This window comes from Carassius carassius, chromosome 16 (assembly GCF_963082965.1).
Source record: "Carassius carassius chromosome 16, fCarCar2.1, whole genome shotgun sequence".
Classification (NCBI taxonomy): Eukaryota; Metazoa; Chordata; class Actinopteri; order Cypriniformes; family Cyprinidae; genus Carassius; species Carassius carassius.
The window spans coordinates 1504388-1524251 of NC_081770.1; the positions used below are offsets into that span (position 1 = coordinate 1504388).

At 37.1% G+C, this 19864-nt stretch overlaps 2 protein-coding genes across 2 annotated transcripts in view; both read right to left on the reverse strand.

Moving 5' to 3' along the window:
* Positions 1-19864, reverse strand: part of LOC132159380 (NACHT, LRR and PYD domains-containing protein 3-like) — a gene marked incomplete at its 3' end in the record, with an annotated part of 219906 nt that overhangs the window by 87702 nt on the left and 112340 nt on the right. The window lies entirely within an intron of this gene.
* Positions 5769-18140, reverse strand: LOC132159283 (ribonuclease inhibitor-like). Its single transcript, XM_059568812.1, has 6 exons — positions 18120-18140; positions 17432-17496; positions 17125-17295; positions 14968-15141; positions 11774-11944; positions 5769-5934 (listed from the first exon to the last, which is right to left on the reverse strand). The coding sequence occupies exons 1-6, from the start codon at positions 18138-18140 to the stop codon at positions 5769-5771; spliced, it is 768 nt and encodes a 255-aa protein (XP_059424795.1).

Consider the following 19864-nt stretch of genomic DNA (forward strand, 5'->3'; position numbering starts at 1 on the left):
AATATATTTGTCTCTCCTTTCTTTCTGGCTGTCAGATTTGTCCCTGGTTTTCTTTCTGGTTGAAATCATCATCTCAGTCCCAGTCTCTTCCCCACTGACAGCATGAACAATGCATTCAGTCTCTCCTGAGTCCTGCTGTTTCTCAGAGAAGTCTTCATTCTCTTCAATCTTGAGAAGCAGCTCTCAGATCACTTCTGCTGTGGTCATGGGTGTGCTGATGAGGATCTTGTTCAAGATTGTTCTCCATAAACAGCTGGAGAAGGTCCACAGCAGCACGAGAGCTTCTGAACTCTTCCTTGCAGTAGATGAGACTAAGCTCTGTCTTCAGCTTACTCTCACTGAGCTCTGTATAGACCTTCAAAGTCCTGCTCAGTGCATCTTCAGGAAACACCATTGTGTCCTGTTCAAACCTGTCTGCTTGAAGCACAGTGACACTAACAAGGTGTTTGTGAAGGAGAACTGGTCCATGGTGTGTGAGAGTATGGTATCACAGACCTAGAGAGTGAAGGAGGAAAACAAACATGATGTAGTGATCACAAAATGTCAATTTCAGCTGCAACAATTAAACATGACCAGTTTTAAGTTATAAAGGGAGATCAGTTTCAGTGTTTGAATCCATAATTTCTCAGAAATTCATACACATGGACAAGACATATGAGTAAATATGTCAAGTTTGATGAATTTCTGCTGCTCAGGGAGCTAACAGAGATGAAGGCTGTAATACTAATGTTGTCCACTAGAGGAAATCACACAACAAACTCTTTTAGATCACAATTTAAAGACTGTGAAAATGGGAAATAGTTTACTTGAAGTAAAACATGCATAGAAATATTCATCTCCAAAATACATATTATCAGTAATATTTTTATATCCTAAAGATATTGAAAACTTATGTTGCCAACTATGACTGAATATATGCCCAACTGAAGGAAAGTTAATATAAAATTTGAATAATTTTAATGTATTAAATGGAAAAATATTTCTAAAACGATTCTTATTTGAAAAGAGACATGGCCATTGTATAAATGTATATTTTACTAATCTTCATATCTATAAGAGGGAGCGGTCAAAAATAAATAAATAAATAAATAAAATATTTGCAACAAATGTAGCTGTATTGTTTGAGTTACCCTCTCTGGGTAATTGTAAATGTCTTCTCATATCTTTGATGACTTTACAATATGTTTTCTGAAATATTTCAGTTACCTTAAAATATAATCCTCCCATTAATCCCATATACATCTATCACAGCGTGTCTACAGATAGAAACAAGTTACATTTACCTTTTTTTTTTTTTGATCTTCTGTATGTCCTGCTGGATGCTCCTCTTAATGTGAACTGAATCTGTGTCCTTCTTCTGGAGCTTTAGCATCTTTTCTTTCTTCATCTGAACACCTTGTGAAGGGTAGCCTATTGTTGCAAAGATAAACCCGAGTTTTCTTTCATTTGGAGATATTTGTCTGCTTCCACATTGATCAGAAGCTGTCAGTCAAATGACAATCTGCTGACAGAGTCTGAACACAGCATTAGATGAACATTTCAGTAAACGAGCGTGTGCTACAATCACGAGTCACTCTATAAGATGAGATTTCAGCACTTGACAAACGGACAGCGACTCTAAGCAGCTCTTAAAGCACAGATACTGAGATTGTGTTAAGTGCATTTCTGGGAAACACACGTGAATCAATAACGAAAGATCGTAAAATGACACCGAAAATGCTCTTAAACTCTCAGATCAATCGCTGTCGAGAAACCCGGCCACTAATGAAGCATCTGATAGCAGGTTTATAATAAACGGGATTTAACTCATCATTTATCTCTTATATTACACGCTTCGTTATTTATACAGCATAACGTTAATATTAGGACTTCTATCTATCTGCACAGAATCCCCTATAATAATAATAAAAGAATAACATCTGAGTCTGAGCTCTCCGTTGTGAGGAAAGCTGACAGCTGACTTATGAAGTGTTTGTCTGTTTAAGTCGAGCATTATCCAGAGAAGATCTTGACTTCACTGATGATTAGCTGTTGTTCTTACACCCTCACCAGAGAAAACATCTGGACTCAGACAACTAGACTCGAAGATCAACAAGCAGAAAACAGAGATGATAACACTGAACACCTCAAACCCCTCAGCAATTAAAGTACAGGAGCAGACCTCTGTAGAAATGAGGAGTTTGTAGACCTGGGCTTCATCATTAGACATGATGGAGGACAGACAATGACATCAAGAGACGCATCAGCAAGAGCAGAAACAGCTTTATAACACTGAACAATATGTGGAGATACAACACTAGAATGACTCTGTATCAGAGCTGTGTCCTTTCCACCTTACTCTACAGATCTGAATGTTAGAGAACGACAGAAGCTCTTTACCTAACGATCAACTTTCCACATGATGAATCTCCAGAATCCTGCAGATCTTCTGCTACTGAGAAAAATAAAATAAAATAAAAATAAAAATGCTGACTTCTTTAACCTGCTGTACATATAATGGGAACATTTCTGTTATTATGCATGAGCTATTTATGCTTTATGTTTCATGTCTACAGGTTAGCCTGTATTTAAAACCATTTAATAATACTAAAAACAGACAAGTAAACTCTTCACTTGTTTTTAACTGTATGTAGCATTTTATTTACATGAAAATATAAAAGTGTTAAAAGACTGAATGTGTTTGAATATTTAGAGGAGAGTGAAAGACACAAATGCTGTTAACTTGTGAAAATGTTTAGTTGATTTGATGAAGGAGAGACTCCATCCACAGAACAAAGACTATATACTGGATATCTGTACATTAACAACACACACACAACTAAATATAAAGTAAAATATAATAATAATGTGTAGAAAACATGAGATAAGTTTCACTCATTGTAGATTTGCTTTATATCTTTTGACACATTTAAGTGCTGCACTTGACAATCACATTTAATCCTCTGAATCATTCAGAGGTGGGTAGTAACGAGTTACATTTACTTTGTTACATTTACTTGAGTAATTTTTTGGGGTAACTAATACTTTTCGGAGTATATTTAAAGATGGGTACTTTATACTCTTACTTGAGTAAATTTTTGGGGAAAAATCTGTACTTTTACTTCGTTACTGTGGGCGACGCTCCTCTCGTTACTTTACCTTAATGCAATAAATGTTATAAATGCTTCAGTTTATTCCAAACGCGCCGTCTACTTTTCTCTGGGCAATGAACGATGCCCATTCGCGAATGATTCATTCTTTTGAGTCAATTCTGTTCAAAGGCTTGATCAAACCAATTGGCAAACGAGTGAATTGGTCCATGAATCAGTTTGAATGAGTCGTTCAGTTCCCTGCCGCACGCGCTGAGCGTCTGAAGTGGTTCACTCGGAGTTGTAACGTTTAAGAACAGAAAGAGCGCTGAAAACGTGGCTGGAACTGCACTGAATTGAAATCTGCAAAGGTTATTATTTGCTAGCGATGGAGATCCTTATTAGATGAACACCGCGTGTGCTGTCTACTGTTTAACAGGTAATAACTTGGGCTACATTCGATTACAGTACACGATACCACTGTGACATTAGTTTGTTGTACGTGTGTGGCTTATAACAGAGGGGAGTCAAGTTGAATGCAGCTTCCAAAAGACAAAAAATAGCCGATTAAGATTTTATTAATTTTAATACAATCACACCGGTGCGAGTACGTTCAGCAAGTCATATCATCAGCTGCTAAATTCAGATCTGTGATCGCCTGCTGGCGCTGAGCCAGAGATAGATGTGTTTATACAGCGCTGCGCATTATAACCAATCACACAAGATTCTGTTGAGCTTATTAAAGCATTGGCCAATCAGGTGTCCCGATGAGTCATCGCTAAAATGCCGGTGCTTCCTTCACTCGCTCACTGACTGAATACCTCTTTCTGGCGAATTCTCTCGCAGAAACAACAAAGTGCAGATGTGTGTACGAATCTTTAATTAAGATATTGATTTCACAGTGTTAACAGTTTCAGTGATTTTAATGGGAGTTTCTGAGAGTGATTGAAATCTAGACTGTCAGTGAAAATGATCTTTAATAATGTAAATGTTATTTGCTCTCTTTCTGAACAATGGAAGATTAGTAGCAATATTTATATCACATTAACTTTCAATGTTAAATTCACTCTACCCACCTCTGGAATCATTATGAATGAGTTTAATAGAAATATTACTAAACTGAAGAGCCAGACAGACTCATCTGAGCTTCTTCCTCCTCTGTTCCAGCTTTACATTAAACACAATGATCATCTGCTTAAATACTAAAGCAACATTAATCATTCAATATCATGTTTCTAACACACATGCTGCATTATTTGATTGTAAAGTCTGAGTCTCTTCACCTGTATGGATCACATTTACACATTTATCACACATTTATTTCTCCTCATAGACACAGTAGTGAAGCTCTTCTGTGGATCTTCAGCTGATGTTTACTGCTCCTCTCAAGATCACTTCACTTTATGATACACAGCATTTATCATCTACATCTACACTGTAAGGTGGAACAAAGTACAAATGAGTTACCATATTTCAATGTTTTCTAAAGTAAAAAGTTCAATTAAAATCATGTAATCAGATCAATAAATGACTATACCTGATTTTTAATACATACTTATAAAACAGTATTTAGAACATGAATTCCATTCTGTTTGTGTCTCTATTGAGTCAATATAAAGAGAAACACACACTAACAAGTGTACAGCAAATATAAGAAATGACAAGGAACAAACACAAATGTGATTTAGTCTTAAAACACAAATCTTTCAGTGAAATGTGTCACTAGTTAAAGCTGTTTGTCTCTAGTTGAAACATGTTTGTGTTGGTCTCAGTAAATAAGTGAAATGATTGCACAGCTCGCTGGAATACTGGATTCTGATTGGTCAGTCGTGACATTCGGAGGTGTGTTATTCATTAGGTGTGTGTCATTAGCAGCAGAATAACACACAGTCATACGGTATTTGAGTCGGCCGTTTCTTTGACTTCTCTCGTATCACAGCACCGCGCTCTCACTCGTTTCATTCAAACACAACTGCTATTAGCTTGTGCCTCAGTTACTGACTGGATTTACCCTCAAACCAAACCGCAGGAGATTCCTGTTAATAGTAGACTTGAGGAGACATTGTTCAAAGTGTGTCTTGTTGTTCAAGTTGTTGCTAACTGAGCAGAAGTGTTTAGCTGAATCTAAATTGTGTCTAATTCTTCACTTGTGTGTCAAGAAAGCATATAATAAGTGTGATAATGCAGATGCAGCCGGATGTTATCACAGAATAAGTCTCTTCAGGAGGACACAAGTCCTGATCACCCTGTCGGGTTTATTCTGTGATAACAAGCGGCTGGAGGGACATTATCTCTTACAGAAAGTAAGTGTAAAGTAATGTGACGTGTTGCTTGTCAAAGTAAAAACACACAAGAGACAGAGACATTGATCATGTGATGCTGGACGACTGTGAGCTGAAGCTGAATCTGCTCTGATTTTACCAGCGTTTTCCTACAATCTGAACAAATCTATTTCAAACTCTAATGATTCACTATTACTGATCTCATTAATAAAGCAGCTGTTGCTGTAGAAAGCTGTGACAGTCTGCTTTTCTTCGTGTTCAACATTTTTATCAACTTTACATTTCATTCTGACACAAACCCTTTGAAATAAAGCTTGATGATCATTTGATCAACTCTTTTCACTAATATTTGAAAGTATATATTTGTTCATATATCAGAGGTAAATTAATCTCTTTAATATCACAAAGTGAAGTTTACTCACATCAGTTCACAGTTTGAGTCTCGTAGCACATCAATGAGCTTCTGGTTTGAGTCTCCAATCTCATTATCACTCAGATCAAGCTCTTTTAGAAACTGCAGAGCTTTTGTGTTTGTCAAAGACTGAGTTAAAGAAGAAACATCTGTAATGTCACAGACATGAAGTCTAGAAAGAGACAAACAGAGGAAGAGAGATCATCTTACAAACAAATCATTAAGATGAAGAATCTTTCACAAATATAATATAAATTGGTGGGGGGGGGGGGGGTGTATGCGAGTGATTAATGTCTAGGTTGTTTTTTGGGGGGGGTATGTGAGCGTAATCGTTCTGCATTGTGAGCGTGTGGAAGGGTTGCCACTTCATTTTTGTGTATATTGTGATCTGAATTGTGGTGGATTTATTGATTTTATTTGATAAATTAAGAAGAAAAAGTATTGATTCTGATCATTTCCTCATTCATTTCAATGTGGGTCTCCAGAGAGTGACTTTTTTCACACTAACACACAACCAGATCTCAATCCAATTTAATTTTCTATTGGTAGATCTACCAAGTGTTGACAACCGTTCAAAGTCTCATGTCATTTAGATAAAGGAAACATTTCTTTTATTTCAGCAAACATCATTTGGGGTCTCAAAAGATCTTGAACAGCACATAAGAGTTAAACAAAGTGATTTTCATCATTTTGATTCTTGTCTGTGAATGTTACTGACCTCAATCTCTCCAGTTTACAGCGTGAATCCTTCAGTACGTCACATAAGTGATTCAGTCCTGGGTTTTTTATTTGATTCCAGCTCAGGTTCAGTTCTCTCAGGTGTGATGGGTTTGATTTCAGAGCTGAAGTCAGGATGAGACACTGTTTCTCTGTAATACTGCATCCACACAGACTGAAGACAGAAAGAGAAAACACAATGAATCAGACACGTTATGTTCATGTGTGAGTAATTCATCATGTGTTAACACCATACACTGCAATAATTAATAAAACATTGCCAAAAACCTTATTATATGACCATAAAGAAATACAGAAGAAAAAAGATTAAAGTAGATTAAGATACAGAATCAACCACAGAACTACTTAAAAATAATATTAAAACTGAGTGTGTTCACAGAGTGTGTGTGTGTGTGTGTGTGTTCACGGTGTGTGTGTGTGTGTGTGTGTGTTCACGGTGTGTGTGTGTGTGTGTGTTCACGGTGTGTGTGTGTGTGTGTGTGTGTGTTCATGGTGTGTGTGTGTGTGTGTGTGTGTTAAATGCAGAGCACATGTTCAGAGTATAGAACACTATATTTGGCCACACGTCACATCCTTCTCTTTTCCTGAAAGTAAACAGTAATCTTTAATCTGACTGTAACTGCTGTAGAGTATAATGATACTAACTCTAGTTTCTCCAGCTTGAATTGTGTGTTCATCAGTAGATCACTGAGGTGTTTCACTCCAGAGTCTCCTAGTAGTTCATTCCTGCTCAGGTTCAGTTCTCTCAGGTGTGATGGGTTTGATTTCAGAGCTGAAGTCAGGATGAGACACTGTTTCTCTGTAATACTGCATCCACACAGACTGAAGACAGAAAGAGAAAACACAATGAATCAGACACGTTATGTTCATGTGTGAGTAATTCATCATGTGTTAACACCATACACTGCAATAATTAATAAAACATTGCCAAAACCCTCATTATATGACCATAAAGAAATACAGAAGAAAAAAGATTAAAGTAGATTAAGATACAGAATCAACCACAGAACTACTTAAAAATAATATTAAAACTGAGTGTGTTCACAGTGTGTGTGTGTGTGTGTGTGTTCATGGTGTGTGTGTGTTCACGGTGTGTGTGTGTGTGTGTGTTCACGGTGTGTGTGTGTGTGTGTGTGTGTGTGTGTGTGTTCATGGTGTGTGTGTGTTCACGGTGTGTGTGTGTGTGTGTGTATGTTCACGGTGTGTGTGTGTGTGTTCACGGTTTGTGTGTGTGTGTGTGTTCATGGTGTGTGTGTGTTCACGGTGTGTGTGTGTGTGTTCACGGTGTGTGTGTGTGTGTGTGTGTGTGTTTTCATGGTGTGTGTGTGTGTGTGTGTGTGTTCACGGTTTGTGTGTGTGTGTGTGTTCACGGTGTGTGTGTGTGTGTGTTCACGGTGTGTGTGTGTGTGTGTTCATGGTGTGTGTGTGTGTTCATGGTGTGTGTGTGTTCACGGTGTGTTTGTGTGTGTGTGTGTGTGTGTTCACGGTGTGTGTGTGTGTGTTCACGGTTTGTGTGTGTGTGTTTGTGTGTGTTCATGGTGTGTGTGTGTTCACGGTGTGTGTGTGTGTTCACGGTGTGTGTGTGTGTGTTCACGGTGTGTGTGTATGTTCACGGTGTGTGTGTGTGTGTTCATGGTGTGTGTGTGTGTGTGTTCACGGTGTGTGTGTGTGTGTTCACGGTGTGTGTGTGTGTGTTTGTGTGTGTGTGTGTTCACGGTGTGTGTGTTCACGGTGTGTGTGTGTTCACTGTGTGTGTGTGTGTGTGTGTGTGTGTTAAATGCAGAAGTTCAGAGTATGGGACACTATATTTGGCCACACGTCACATCTTTCTCTTTTCCTGAAAGTAAACAGTGATCTTTAATCTGACTGTAACTGCTGTAGAGTATAATGATACTAACTCTAGTTTCTCCAGCTTGAATTGTGTGTTCATCAGTAGATCACTGAGGTGTTTCACTCCAGAGTCTCCTAGTAGTTTATTCCTGCTCAGGTTCAGTTCTCTCAGGTGTGATGGGTTTGATTTCAGAGCTGAAGTCAGGATGAGACACTGTTTCTCTGTAATACTGCATCCACACAGACTGAAGACAGAAAGAGAAAACACAATGAATCAGACGCGTTATGTTCATGTGTGAGTAATTCATCATGTGTTAACACCATACACTGCAATAATTAATAAAACATTGCCAAAAACCTTATTATATAACCATAAAGAAATACAGAAGAAAAAATATTAAAGTAGATTAAGATACAGAATCAACCACAGAACTACTTAAAAATAATATTAAAACTGAGTGTGTTCACAGAGTGTGTGTGTGTGTGTGTGTGTTCACGGTGTGTGTTTGTGTGTTCACGGTGTGTGTGTGTGTGTGTTCATGCTGTGTGTGTGTGTGTGTGTGTGTGTTCACGGTGTGTGTGTGTGTGTTCACGGTGTGTGTGTGTGTGTGTGTGTGTGTGTTCACGGTGTGTGTGTGTGTGTGTGTTCATGGTGTGTGTGTTCACGGAGTGTGTGTGTGTGTGTGTTCACGGTGTGTGTGTGTTCACGGTGTGTGTGTGTGTGTGTTTGTGTGTGTGTGTGTGTTCACGGTGTGTGTGTGTGTGTTCATGGGGTGTGTGTGTGTGTGTGTGTGTGTGTTCACGGTGTGTGTGTGTGTGTGTGTGTTCATGGTGTGTGTGTGTGTGTTCATGGTGTGTGTGTGTTCACGGTGTGTGTGTGTGTGTGTGTTCACTGTGTGTGTGTGTGTGTTCACGGTGTGTGTGTGTGTTCACGGTGTGTGTGTTCACTGTGTGTGTGTGTGTGTGTGTTCACGGTGTGTGTGTGTGTGTGTTCACGGTGTGTGTGTGTGTGTGTGTGTGTGTGTTCACGGTGTGTGTGTGTGTGTGTTCATGGTGTGTGTGTGTGTGTTCACGGTGTGTGTGTGTGTGTTCACTGTGTGTGTGTGTGTGTGTTCACGGTGTGTGTGTGTGTGTGTGTGTGTTCATGGTGTGTGTGTGTGTGTGTTCACGGTGTGTGTGTGTCTTTGTATGTGTGTTCATGGTGTGCGTGTTTACGGTGTGTGTGTGTGTTCACGGTGTGTGTGTGTGTATGTGTGTGTGTGTGTGTTCACGGTGTGTGTGTGTGTGTGTGTGTGTGTGTGTGTTCACGGTGTGTGTGTGTGTGTGTTCATGGTGTGCGTGTGTGTTCACGGTGTGTGTGTGTGTGTGTTTGTGTGTGTGTGTGTGTTTGTGTTTGTGTGTGTTCACGGTGTGTGTTTGTGTGTGTGTGTGTGTGTGTGTGTGTGTGTTCACTGTGTGTGTGTGTGTGTGTGTGTTAATTGCAGAGCACATGTTCAGAGTATAGAACACTATATTTGGCCACACGTCACATCCTTCTCTTTTTCTGAAAGTAAACAGTAATCTTTAATCTGACTGTAACTGCTGTAGAGTATAATGATACTAACTCTAGTTTCTCCAGCTTGAATTGTGTGTTCATCAGTAGATCACTGAGGTGTTTCACTCCAGAGTCTCCTAGTAGTTTATTCCCGCTCAGGTTCAGTTCTCTCAGGTGTGATGGGTTTGATTTCAGAGCTGAAGTCAGGATGAGACACTGTTTCTCTGTAATACTGCATCTCCACAGACTGAAGACAGAAAGAGAAAACACAATGAATCAGACACGTTATGTTCATCTGTGAATTAAATTAATCATGAGTAAACACCATACAGTGCAATAAATAAAATGTTGCTGAAACCTGAAAAAAAAATAATTACACAGCCATAAAAAAATAGGATATTGAGGATATTAGTTACATTTCAAGTCTAGAGAATCTTTAGTCAGACCAAGAAAAAAAAAAAAAAAAAGAGGTTAGTGATTTATAATGTAATTAAGATACAGGATCAACTACAGAAGCATCTAAAAAATAACATTAAAATGTTACAATTGATTTTAAATGTAACAAAAAAAGACAATTCTGTTCAGAAATGAAAATGTAATTCAAGATATTTTAAGATTGTAAATTACAGTCAACAAGTACAAGATTTTGTGATCATATTTTGTTCTTATCGTGATGCATGTCTGAGTGAAACCACTTCAACATAAAACAACACTGCAGGTCAGGAATTCATGAGTTTCTGATGACCAGCTGATAATTGTTTGCTATTGCAAACAATATCCCATCGTTTCATCACAATTTTTTTATTTTGTTTTTAAATTGATTCTGGTCTGCACATCACTACAACGTAAATGCATTCGCTCTGCTCTGTCCAGTGACTTGATCAGCTTTACTTCACAGATTCAACTTTGCACATCTAAATAAAACTGTAGGTTTGTCTGTGTGTGTAGATGTGAAGTACAGTAATATTTCTCTGAAACAGGTCAGACTGAAGAAGCAATGCCTGCACAGAATAAAGCCCAGTCTGGACCGGTTCTGTTCAGTTGTGTTACACATTCATTAATCTGGTGTTTGATGACAGAGAGATGATATGAAGCATCAATAAACACTATGAATATGTTCTGATACAGCAGCACAGAACTATTCTGTTGTGTCCCATTAATAAACACAATGAAAACAGTTCTGTCCCACTGGATGTTTGTGTATTTTTGGTATTATTAACTGAAATGATTGGATATTGGGTTGTGTATTTGACCTGCTGTATTAGCAGAACTTTCAAATGTTTAGACCAAACAACTTTACAAGTCACCTTCAATCATAACCTCCTCTAACCTAAACTCAGAGACCCAGTTGACCAAAAAACCCTGGCCATTGTCCCAGAGGAAGACCTAGAAGTGACAGAAACCAGACTGACCCTGCCTTTATGAAATTACATTTAAATATAGAAACATGCATACACATACACACATATACTTTTTTTTAAAAATTAGTCTTCAATCCTCAGTTTGTAGTCAGTAAACATGAACACATTCAGCAGTCACAGCAGAAGCTAGAGACAGAATTTTACTGAAGTCTATTCAAAAGTTGTCTGAATCTATTCTAAGCTGTATTAAAGGCAAACAATTTTAAACATATTAATAAAATACTGGCTATTTCTAATGTGTTCACATTATTTTCTCCAACCCCTGTGCACTTCACCCAAAAATGAAAATCACTCCATGATTTACTCACCCTCAAGACATCCTACATGTATATGAATTTCGTCTTTCAGACAAATATAATCAGAGTTATATTAAAAATGTCCTGGCTCTTCCAAGCTTTATAACGTGGGGTCGGACTCAAATGAGAATTAAAATAGACGACTGTAACATTACTAGTCATGTAACATGTGAAATGATGTAAGATACTCACTTCAGTGTGTTGAGTGTACAGTGTTTATCCTGCAGTAGAGCAGAGATCTGATTCACTCCTGTGTCTCCTAGTTTACGTCCACTCAGATCCAGCTCTCTCAGGAGTAACAGGTTTTTACCCACAATTCCAGTCACATACTGACAGCCTTCATCTGCAGCAGGACCCAAAAACCTGCAGAAGAGAAGATGAAGCTGGAATCAATTCAATGTGCATTGCATCACAAAACATTTAAAGATCATCAAACATTGTTTGTAACAAAAATCTGTATTTCAAGTTTAAACAGTTCAAAATTTAAATACACAAATGTTTTTAAGAAAGTCAAAAGTAAATTCTTTAAAATAAACTCTGGGGCAGAAGCTCACTAGATCATGATTCTCAAGCATCTGCAGATCTTTCTGGCTTTTAAGCAGGAGATGAGGAAAGTTATAAGAGATAACTAGCTTGTGACAGTTAATCATTCATAGTGATATATTTAGTTGATCTTTTGATGCCGGCTCTTCCTATTATTATGTAGCAGAATTCACCAAACACTGGATTGCTGATCCACTAACAGGAACATGATCTGGGTTCAGACCATCTCTGGATAGTTTTATTTAACTGATGTCTGTGTTGATGCAACAGTAATTCTTCTCATTATGAGAGGAACTGCAGGTTCAGACGTGTGTGTGTGTGTGTGTGTGTTATCACCGATCCTCTCCTGACACACATCACATGTTTCTGTCCTGTGATAGATCTGCTGTAGTAGATCTACAGCACTGATCTATATATGACTGGATCACTCATCACATTCAAAACTGCCAAAAGGCAGTGAAGCCACAGAAGTGTTTGATCAGCCGTCTTACTATTCCCTACCAGCAGAGAGCACCATTGAGTCACATGCAAACCACTGACCTTAAATCACCCGATTTGAAGCAAATCAGTCAAACTGGACTATTTTTTATGATGCATGTATATAAATTCATTTTTACTTCATGTTATCTGGAGTGTTTTTGGTCTTTTTGGGCAAGATAAGGATATGTTTAAACTGTTTAGGTGGGTTTATCTGCTGCGCACTGACGACACAGGTAACTGATCCAACACGAAATATAGCCTATTTCTTTATGTACGTAATTATTCAGGAATTATTAAATATGAACCTATTAGTATCAGAAACTGATTTGAATATACAATGAATAATGCAATAGCTTATGTTAAAGGGGTCATATAATGCTACATGCACTCTTACAAGTTGTTTGAACTGAAATGTGTGTTGCCATTGTGTGTACACAACCACCCTATAATGGTAAAAATCCACCAAGTGGTTTTTCTGTAATCTCTTTAAATGTTTTCCTCTTTCTCAAATCGAGCACTCTGACCGTGTGATGTCACACGGTTGGAGGCCCCTCCCATGATTGTTTGATTGACAGCAGCGTTTCAGCAATGACTGGACTTGTCTTACCTCAGACCCGCCCTGAGTGAGCCGTCATCAGCCTGAGATGCAGACGAGCATGACTCCTTAGTGATTGAGGTGATTTGTTGTTGGATATTATAATGAACATAGCAGTAGTCGTTTACTCCCGACATCTGAGCAACTGAAATCGCAGAGGATTAACTTATGGTTGGAGAAATTAAAGAAATGCACCCTTGATCTAATTGTGTTTATGTTCGCGCGAATCCTTCATGATCCAGCCTCCAGCAGTGAGTATAATGTATTTAAATGAATCATTGAAAATCGCCTTTCCTAATAATGTGCTAATTAGCAAGTTTCACTATGAATGTGGCTAATGTAAACAGTCTCTTGGAGAGCAGATCATAAGAAAGGGGCGGAGTCAGCAGAGCTCATTAGCATTAAAGGAGAGTCCAACAAACCAGCCTGTTTTGAAAAGAGCTGTTTTTGACAGGGTAAAAAAGGTGTTTTTTACACTAACATTGAGAAATCTTAAACTATGTTACAGACTTTTCATTAAGGCTCTAAAGAATCATATCAACTTGTGGGAAATGGGCATTATATGACCCCTCTAAAATTGCTCTATACCGAAATGAAAAGCTTAATTTACCATCCTGAAATAAAGCTTCATGTCTGTAATGTTTTTTTTTTGCATTATTGACACTGTTTTCCTAATTAATGTTGTTCAGTTGCTTTGACGCAATGTATTTTGTTTAAAGCGCTATAAAAATAAAGGTGACTTGACTTGATGTCTGTATTCAGTTATTTCTCTGAATAAATTATGATGTGTATAATTTTAATGTCCTGATCTAACAACAGTAACATCTATTTCAGACTCTCCAAGATCACGCATATGTTTACTAGCATTAGCTACTGTTTCCATGTAAAATGTTGTATGCTAAATTAATAATAATTTAACCACCACTTAAATCATTACCTGCTTCAAAATGAATGCTGTTAACGAAATCATTATTGAAACATTTGCAGTAAGCACCTACTGTATGAATAAAAACACTACAACAGAATTATATAAACAATGAATAACTGTTCAAGGAGAATAAAGATACTTGTATACGAAGCATAAATCTTTCTTCAGATTTCAGAATGAAAGAGAGAGTGTTCATGATGTTCACTACTGTAATGAATGTAGCTTTTTAATAAGTAGGGGAAATTCCCTTGAGTGTTTGCATTGTAAGAATGTACAGGGATACTTCAGATTTAAAAACGCTGACTTGTTATGTGATGTTTTTTCATTAAAATCATACAATTTCCTATTATTTCGAAAGAATGTTTACACACACTAGGGATTACCAACATGGCGGTGCAGTGGCTTCACATTCATGACGTCATGATCAATCCAGTTCTCTATTCTAGATCAGTGATCGACATTGTTGTGAATCTGAGCTTGATGGAGATTAATGTACAGTGCATTCAGTAACATTTAAACAATCAGGATAATAAATCACACTGAATATGTTTTTCATGAGAAATGTCCACAATAACACAATCATAAATGTTAATTGAGTCACCAAACTACTGAACACCAGCACATCTAGTGACCCAAAATGTCTGATTAAGCTGTAACTTTTAACACAACTAAACTGTGCTGACATTTATCATAAAAACAACAGCAGCTGCAGCATCTCATCTTCAATGTTTGATCATTTTGAAAATTTTTGATGTAACAAATTGTATACCTTACTAAATTAGTCAAATTATAGAATTCACATGCGTATCATTTATTTTTCATCATTTCATCAGGTCTCACCTCAGTGTCTTGAGTTGACAGTTTGGATCCTGTAGTAAATCACTGAGCTGCTTCACTCCTGATTCTCCAGGATCATTTCCTGTGAGATCCAGCTCTATCAGGTGTGAAGGGTTTGATCTCAGAGCTGAAGACAGAGCTTTATAACCTTCTTCACTGATACTGCAGTCTGAAAGTCTATTAGAAAACATGTTATTCTTCATTATAACACAGATTGTCACACAAGCACATGTTCTGGAATGAAGAAAATAAAAAGATGCACTAAAGGATTTTTGACCTGAATGGACTCTTTTCACAGTAAAGCTGGTTAAAGTTCTATACTGGTGAACTCAAACTACAACAAATGCGATTTTTAATTTTTGCAGTTTTAATTTTCCACAATTATAACCTACAGTTGCAATCAAAATTACTCAACCCCTCAGAGACTGCAGTACTTTAGAAATACAAGCTTTTCTGAAGATCCAGGATAAACTTAAATTGCATCTATAACAGTTCACTGACTTTAAAAGTCATATATTAAAAGTCATAATGTCAATATATAATCTTATATAATGTATTATTTTGGAGTTATAAGATTTTAATAACAGATCTATGTCACACGTTTTACTTGGCAGTCTAAAGCCTCCAGACTTTTCATTCAAAATATCTTAAATTGTGTTCCAAAGACGAACAAAGCTTTAACGGGTTTGGAACGACACGGGGGTAAATTTTCATTTTGGAGTGGAGTATCTCTTATCTCTTATTTGCATGGTGGGGAATAAAAACACAATTAAGTCTTTAGAAACTCTATTAAAAACAGAATTAGCTTGAGTTGTTACACATACACAGAGTTAACCCATGCATGTGCTGAAGTTGAGTAGCAAAAATGGCAAAGTCAACAGAGATCACACAACGCTATAGAGAAGTTATAGAGAATAAATAACTGTCTTACTTTAGGAAGTCTGTAAAGGCTGTAAGAAGATTTCCAAGACATTAAAAACTCTCAGCCATATTCCTTAGCTTAAAGAGTGTTGTACCATACAACCTTTTTAGGGTGTTGAAGAAAATCCACAACATCATAAAATGTTTAATCGGAGCAACTGAGAAAAACCTGCAATGTACAGCCAAAGACTTGCAAGATGACCCGATGAAAGAAGGAAAACCATTTCAATGCAGTGTGTAAGAAGAACACTAGACAAGTATGGCCTTCATGTTGAGACATCTTGATGAACACCACTCTTGATCAAGAAGAACAAAAGACTGACTTGAACTTGCTAAAATTCATTTGTGTAGACCTGTGGAGCTCTGGAAGAATGTTTTATGGAGTGATTTGATCAAACTGAAACGTTTTGGACCCATGGATCAGGGATGTGTCTACTGCAAAAAAAAGTCAAATCTCATAAGCAGAAGAACAACATCTCCATCGTCAAACAGTCCTGTTATGGGGTTGCTTTACTGCAGCAGGAAGTGGAAACCATGACTGTATGAAGGACATCATGGATAATTTGAAGTATCAGGCCATTTTGACAAGAATTGTGATGCCTTTGGTGCAAAGACTGAAGCTGATGATCAATGGACTTTCCAGCAGGACAGTCATCCCAAAGTACATCATCCAAATCTACTTCTGCATGGTTTAGGGATCAGTCATAGAATGTTCTTGAGTGACCTGTTCAGACTCCAGATTTAATGCCTATTGAAAATATCTGGTTGAATTTCAAAATCAATGTTCCATTCTCAGAATCACTCAAAAGAGTATTAACAAACTTTCTTTAACACTTTACTGATACCTTTGTTAAATTGTTTTCATAAAATTATGTTCTCCACAGCAAAATGTCTTGCAGGTCAAGTGGGTTGAATTATATTGACTGAATTATATTGATTGCAACTGTATTATAACCTTCTTCTGTGATACTGCAGTCTGAAAGTCTTTAGAAAGACCAAACTAATGAACAAATGAATTAATTAATGAATAAATAAATACATGCATAAAAACATTAAACCTCTAAGATATTAACATTTCCCATCACTTCCAAAAATCCATCTGTTTGTCAATATTTTATAAATGTATCTACACCAGCACACCAATTTCACATTACTGACCCATTCCTTGTGACACAGCACCATTTTACAGACCAGCTGGAGCTTTACATTGATTCATGTTTAGATTAACCAAATTCAGACCTGAGTATCTGTAGTGTCTGTGAATTTCTCAGCAGACTGGAGATTTCTGTCACTCCAGAGTCTCCTATTTGATTCCTGCTCAGATCCAGCTCTGTCAGATTTGAAGGGTTTGAATTTAGAGCTGCAGCCAGAACATGACAACCTCCTTCTGTGATACAGTTGTTCTTCAGACTGCATAAAGAGAAAACACTTCAGTTATAATCTGAATATTTACCAGTATGTTTTAGCTGACATTTTCTTTTTGTAGTATTGCCATTCTAGCTCTAGATTCTAGATACAAAACACTAATGATTGTCACAAAACTTACCTCAGTATCTCTAGTTTGCAATTTATATCCTTAAGTCCAGTGCAGAGCAGCTTCACTCCTAAATCCTGCAGATTATTATTGTTCATGTTCAGCTCTTTCAGATTGGTATCTGATCCAAGAACTGCAGCCAGAGCTGGACAGCTTTTGTCAGTTAAGCTACAATCATTTAGCCTAAAAGAGAAATAAATCAAATCACAAGGTTCGATACATGACATACATTTGTTAAATACAAAAAAAATAAATTTATACAAATTATTTTTAGATTAACAGAAAATACACTGCATATACTGTATATTAGAATTGTATTGATTCAAATTGTATACATAAAACAAACTAGCATGCTTGAATAAAACTTAATAAGATATGTAAATTAATAATAGGCTTATATCATTAATGGCAATGAGTTATATATTTAAAAGTGCTGCTCAATCTTGATGAGTTTCTTGAGGTTGAGATGTGGAGGTTAATATTTTATGCATTGAGGTTATGCAAGAGTATATCTTCTTTAAAGCAGTAGTTTAAGAAGTTGAACTGCATATAGTGTTGAGTTTTTTTTCTGATGAGGTCAGCTGGGTCACCTTCTGCATGCAGTAAGTTAGTAAAATAAAGATGACGGGATTGCAGAAAGTTATCAGAATGAGATGTGTAGCACTGTGTGAGGCAAATGGTGGTCACACCAGATACTGACTGGTTTTCGGACACCCCCCATACTGCACTCCCCCACCCCTGAAAGAGAGGATCCAGGGCACCTTGTCTCCAAAAATTTGATTGATGAGGGTCATAAAAGCCATCTGTTCTGGACACCTGTTTGTATACCCCCCTCCCCTCCCTGTACACCCTCCAGTGACCTCAATTTGAACTTATGAACCAAGGAGGAATTTCGGAGGGGGGGAGAAGTTGTGGGAAGCTATGTGCTTTTTTTTTTAAAACTATGAAAAGGGGCGAAATCATGAAAATGGTGTAAGGGAAGATTTTATTAAGGTTTTAAATAAACAGTGTATTTCAAGAAACAGATTATAAACACATAGCAGCAATGAAAACAATGTAATGATCGTTTTCGTAGTTGGAAAAGTGTAAAAACGTTGTTAAAGTTGTTACAAATGAAATAAAACTAGGTTACTGGTTATTTATCTGATACAACCAAACGAGTCAAAACTATCAGATATGTTTTCGTTAAGCAATACGTGAAAAAGATGTGAGAGCTTGTAGCATTACAATTTAAAAATGGTGTTTTGTTACCAGTTAGAAAATAAAGAAAACTAGGTAATAGAGTTTTAGCATTTGTACCTTACCTCAAACTGAAAAAAAGAAACGAATGTAAAGCAGCGATACAAACCAGAAAAGTAGGCGTTTGTCACGTCGGGTGAAAAGTTAAAACAAAAGAAAAAAGATGGTAGACATTACGTGGATCTAAAATAAAATACACCAGACCCCGTCTTTAAAACACCAGCACAAGATACTTGTCAAAACTATGCTGTACTTTACCACTAACTAAAATTTTACTGACAAGAGTTAAACAAAAGAAAAAAAAAGATCTCACAGCAAAGTGTTATGACGTCTCCGGTAACGTTAGCTCGACTCAAACAAAAAAAAAGAAGCGAACGTAAAGCAATGTTCTAAACCAAGAAAGTAGGCGTTTGTCACGTCGGGTGAAAAGTTAAAACAAAAGAAAAAAATAGGTAACTTAGGCATTTACGCGGATCTAAAAGAAAATAGCCTACATCAGACAAGATACTTGTCAAATCTATGCAGTACTTTACCACTAACTACAATTTTAAAAAGCGAGACTGTTAGACGAAAGAAAAAAAAAAAAAGATCCTCCGGCAGAGTTGTGAAGCGTCCGTAAAACAACCTCCCGGCACCGATGAACAGTTAGAATGAGGCTCGGGAATGCTCCGGAAAAAAAACCACGCGTGATAGCAGCATTAAATAGACTTAAACGTTACAATAATTAAACTAAGTAGTTTTTAATAAATAGACATCAGTCCTTAATTAGTGAAAACTTTATATCCGTTTAAACATATGGTCAATTTGTACTTTTTAAATGATGTAGACCTATACGATTTTTATTTACTTTTAGGCTGGTCTTAAAAAAAAAAAACATAGTTGAAAAAGCGTTATTTGTTTTTAATGTGTTAAGTTAATTACTTTAATCTATGACTAGTCTAAATTTAGACTATCTCCGTCGATATATTTTTTATTTTTGTCAAGCTTAATTTCTCAAGCTATGTCAATTAACACACACACACACACACACACACTTTCCTTCTGTCAAGCTTGTGTCGCATTATCTAGTAAATAAACCAGACGTCATCTCAAGCATCGAAACGTGACCGTGTCCGGCGTCTGGCGTCTGTGTGATTCCTGGCGCGTGCATATCAGTTAGACATCAAGCGGTTGTAAAGACATCTAACAGGATTTGAAATGCTTGTA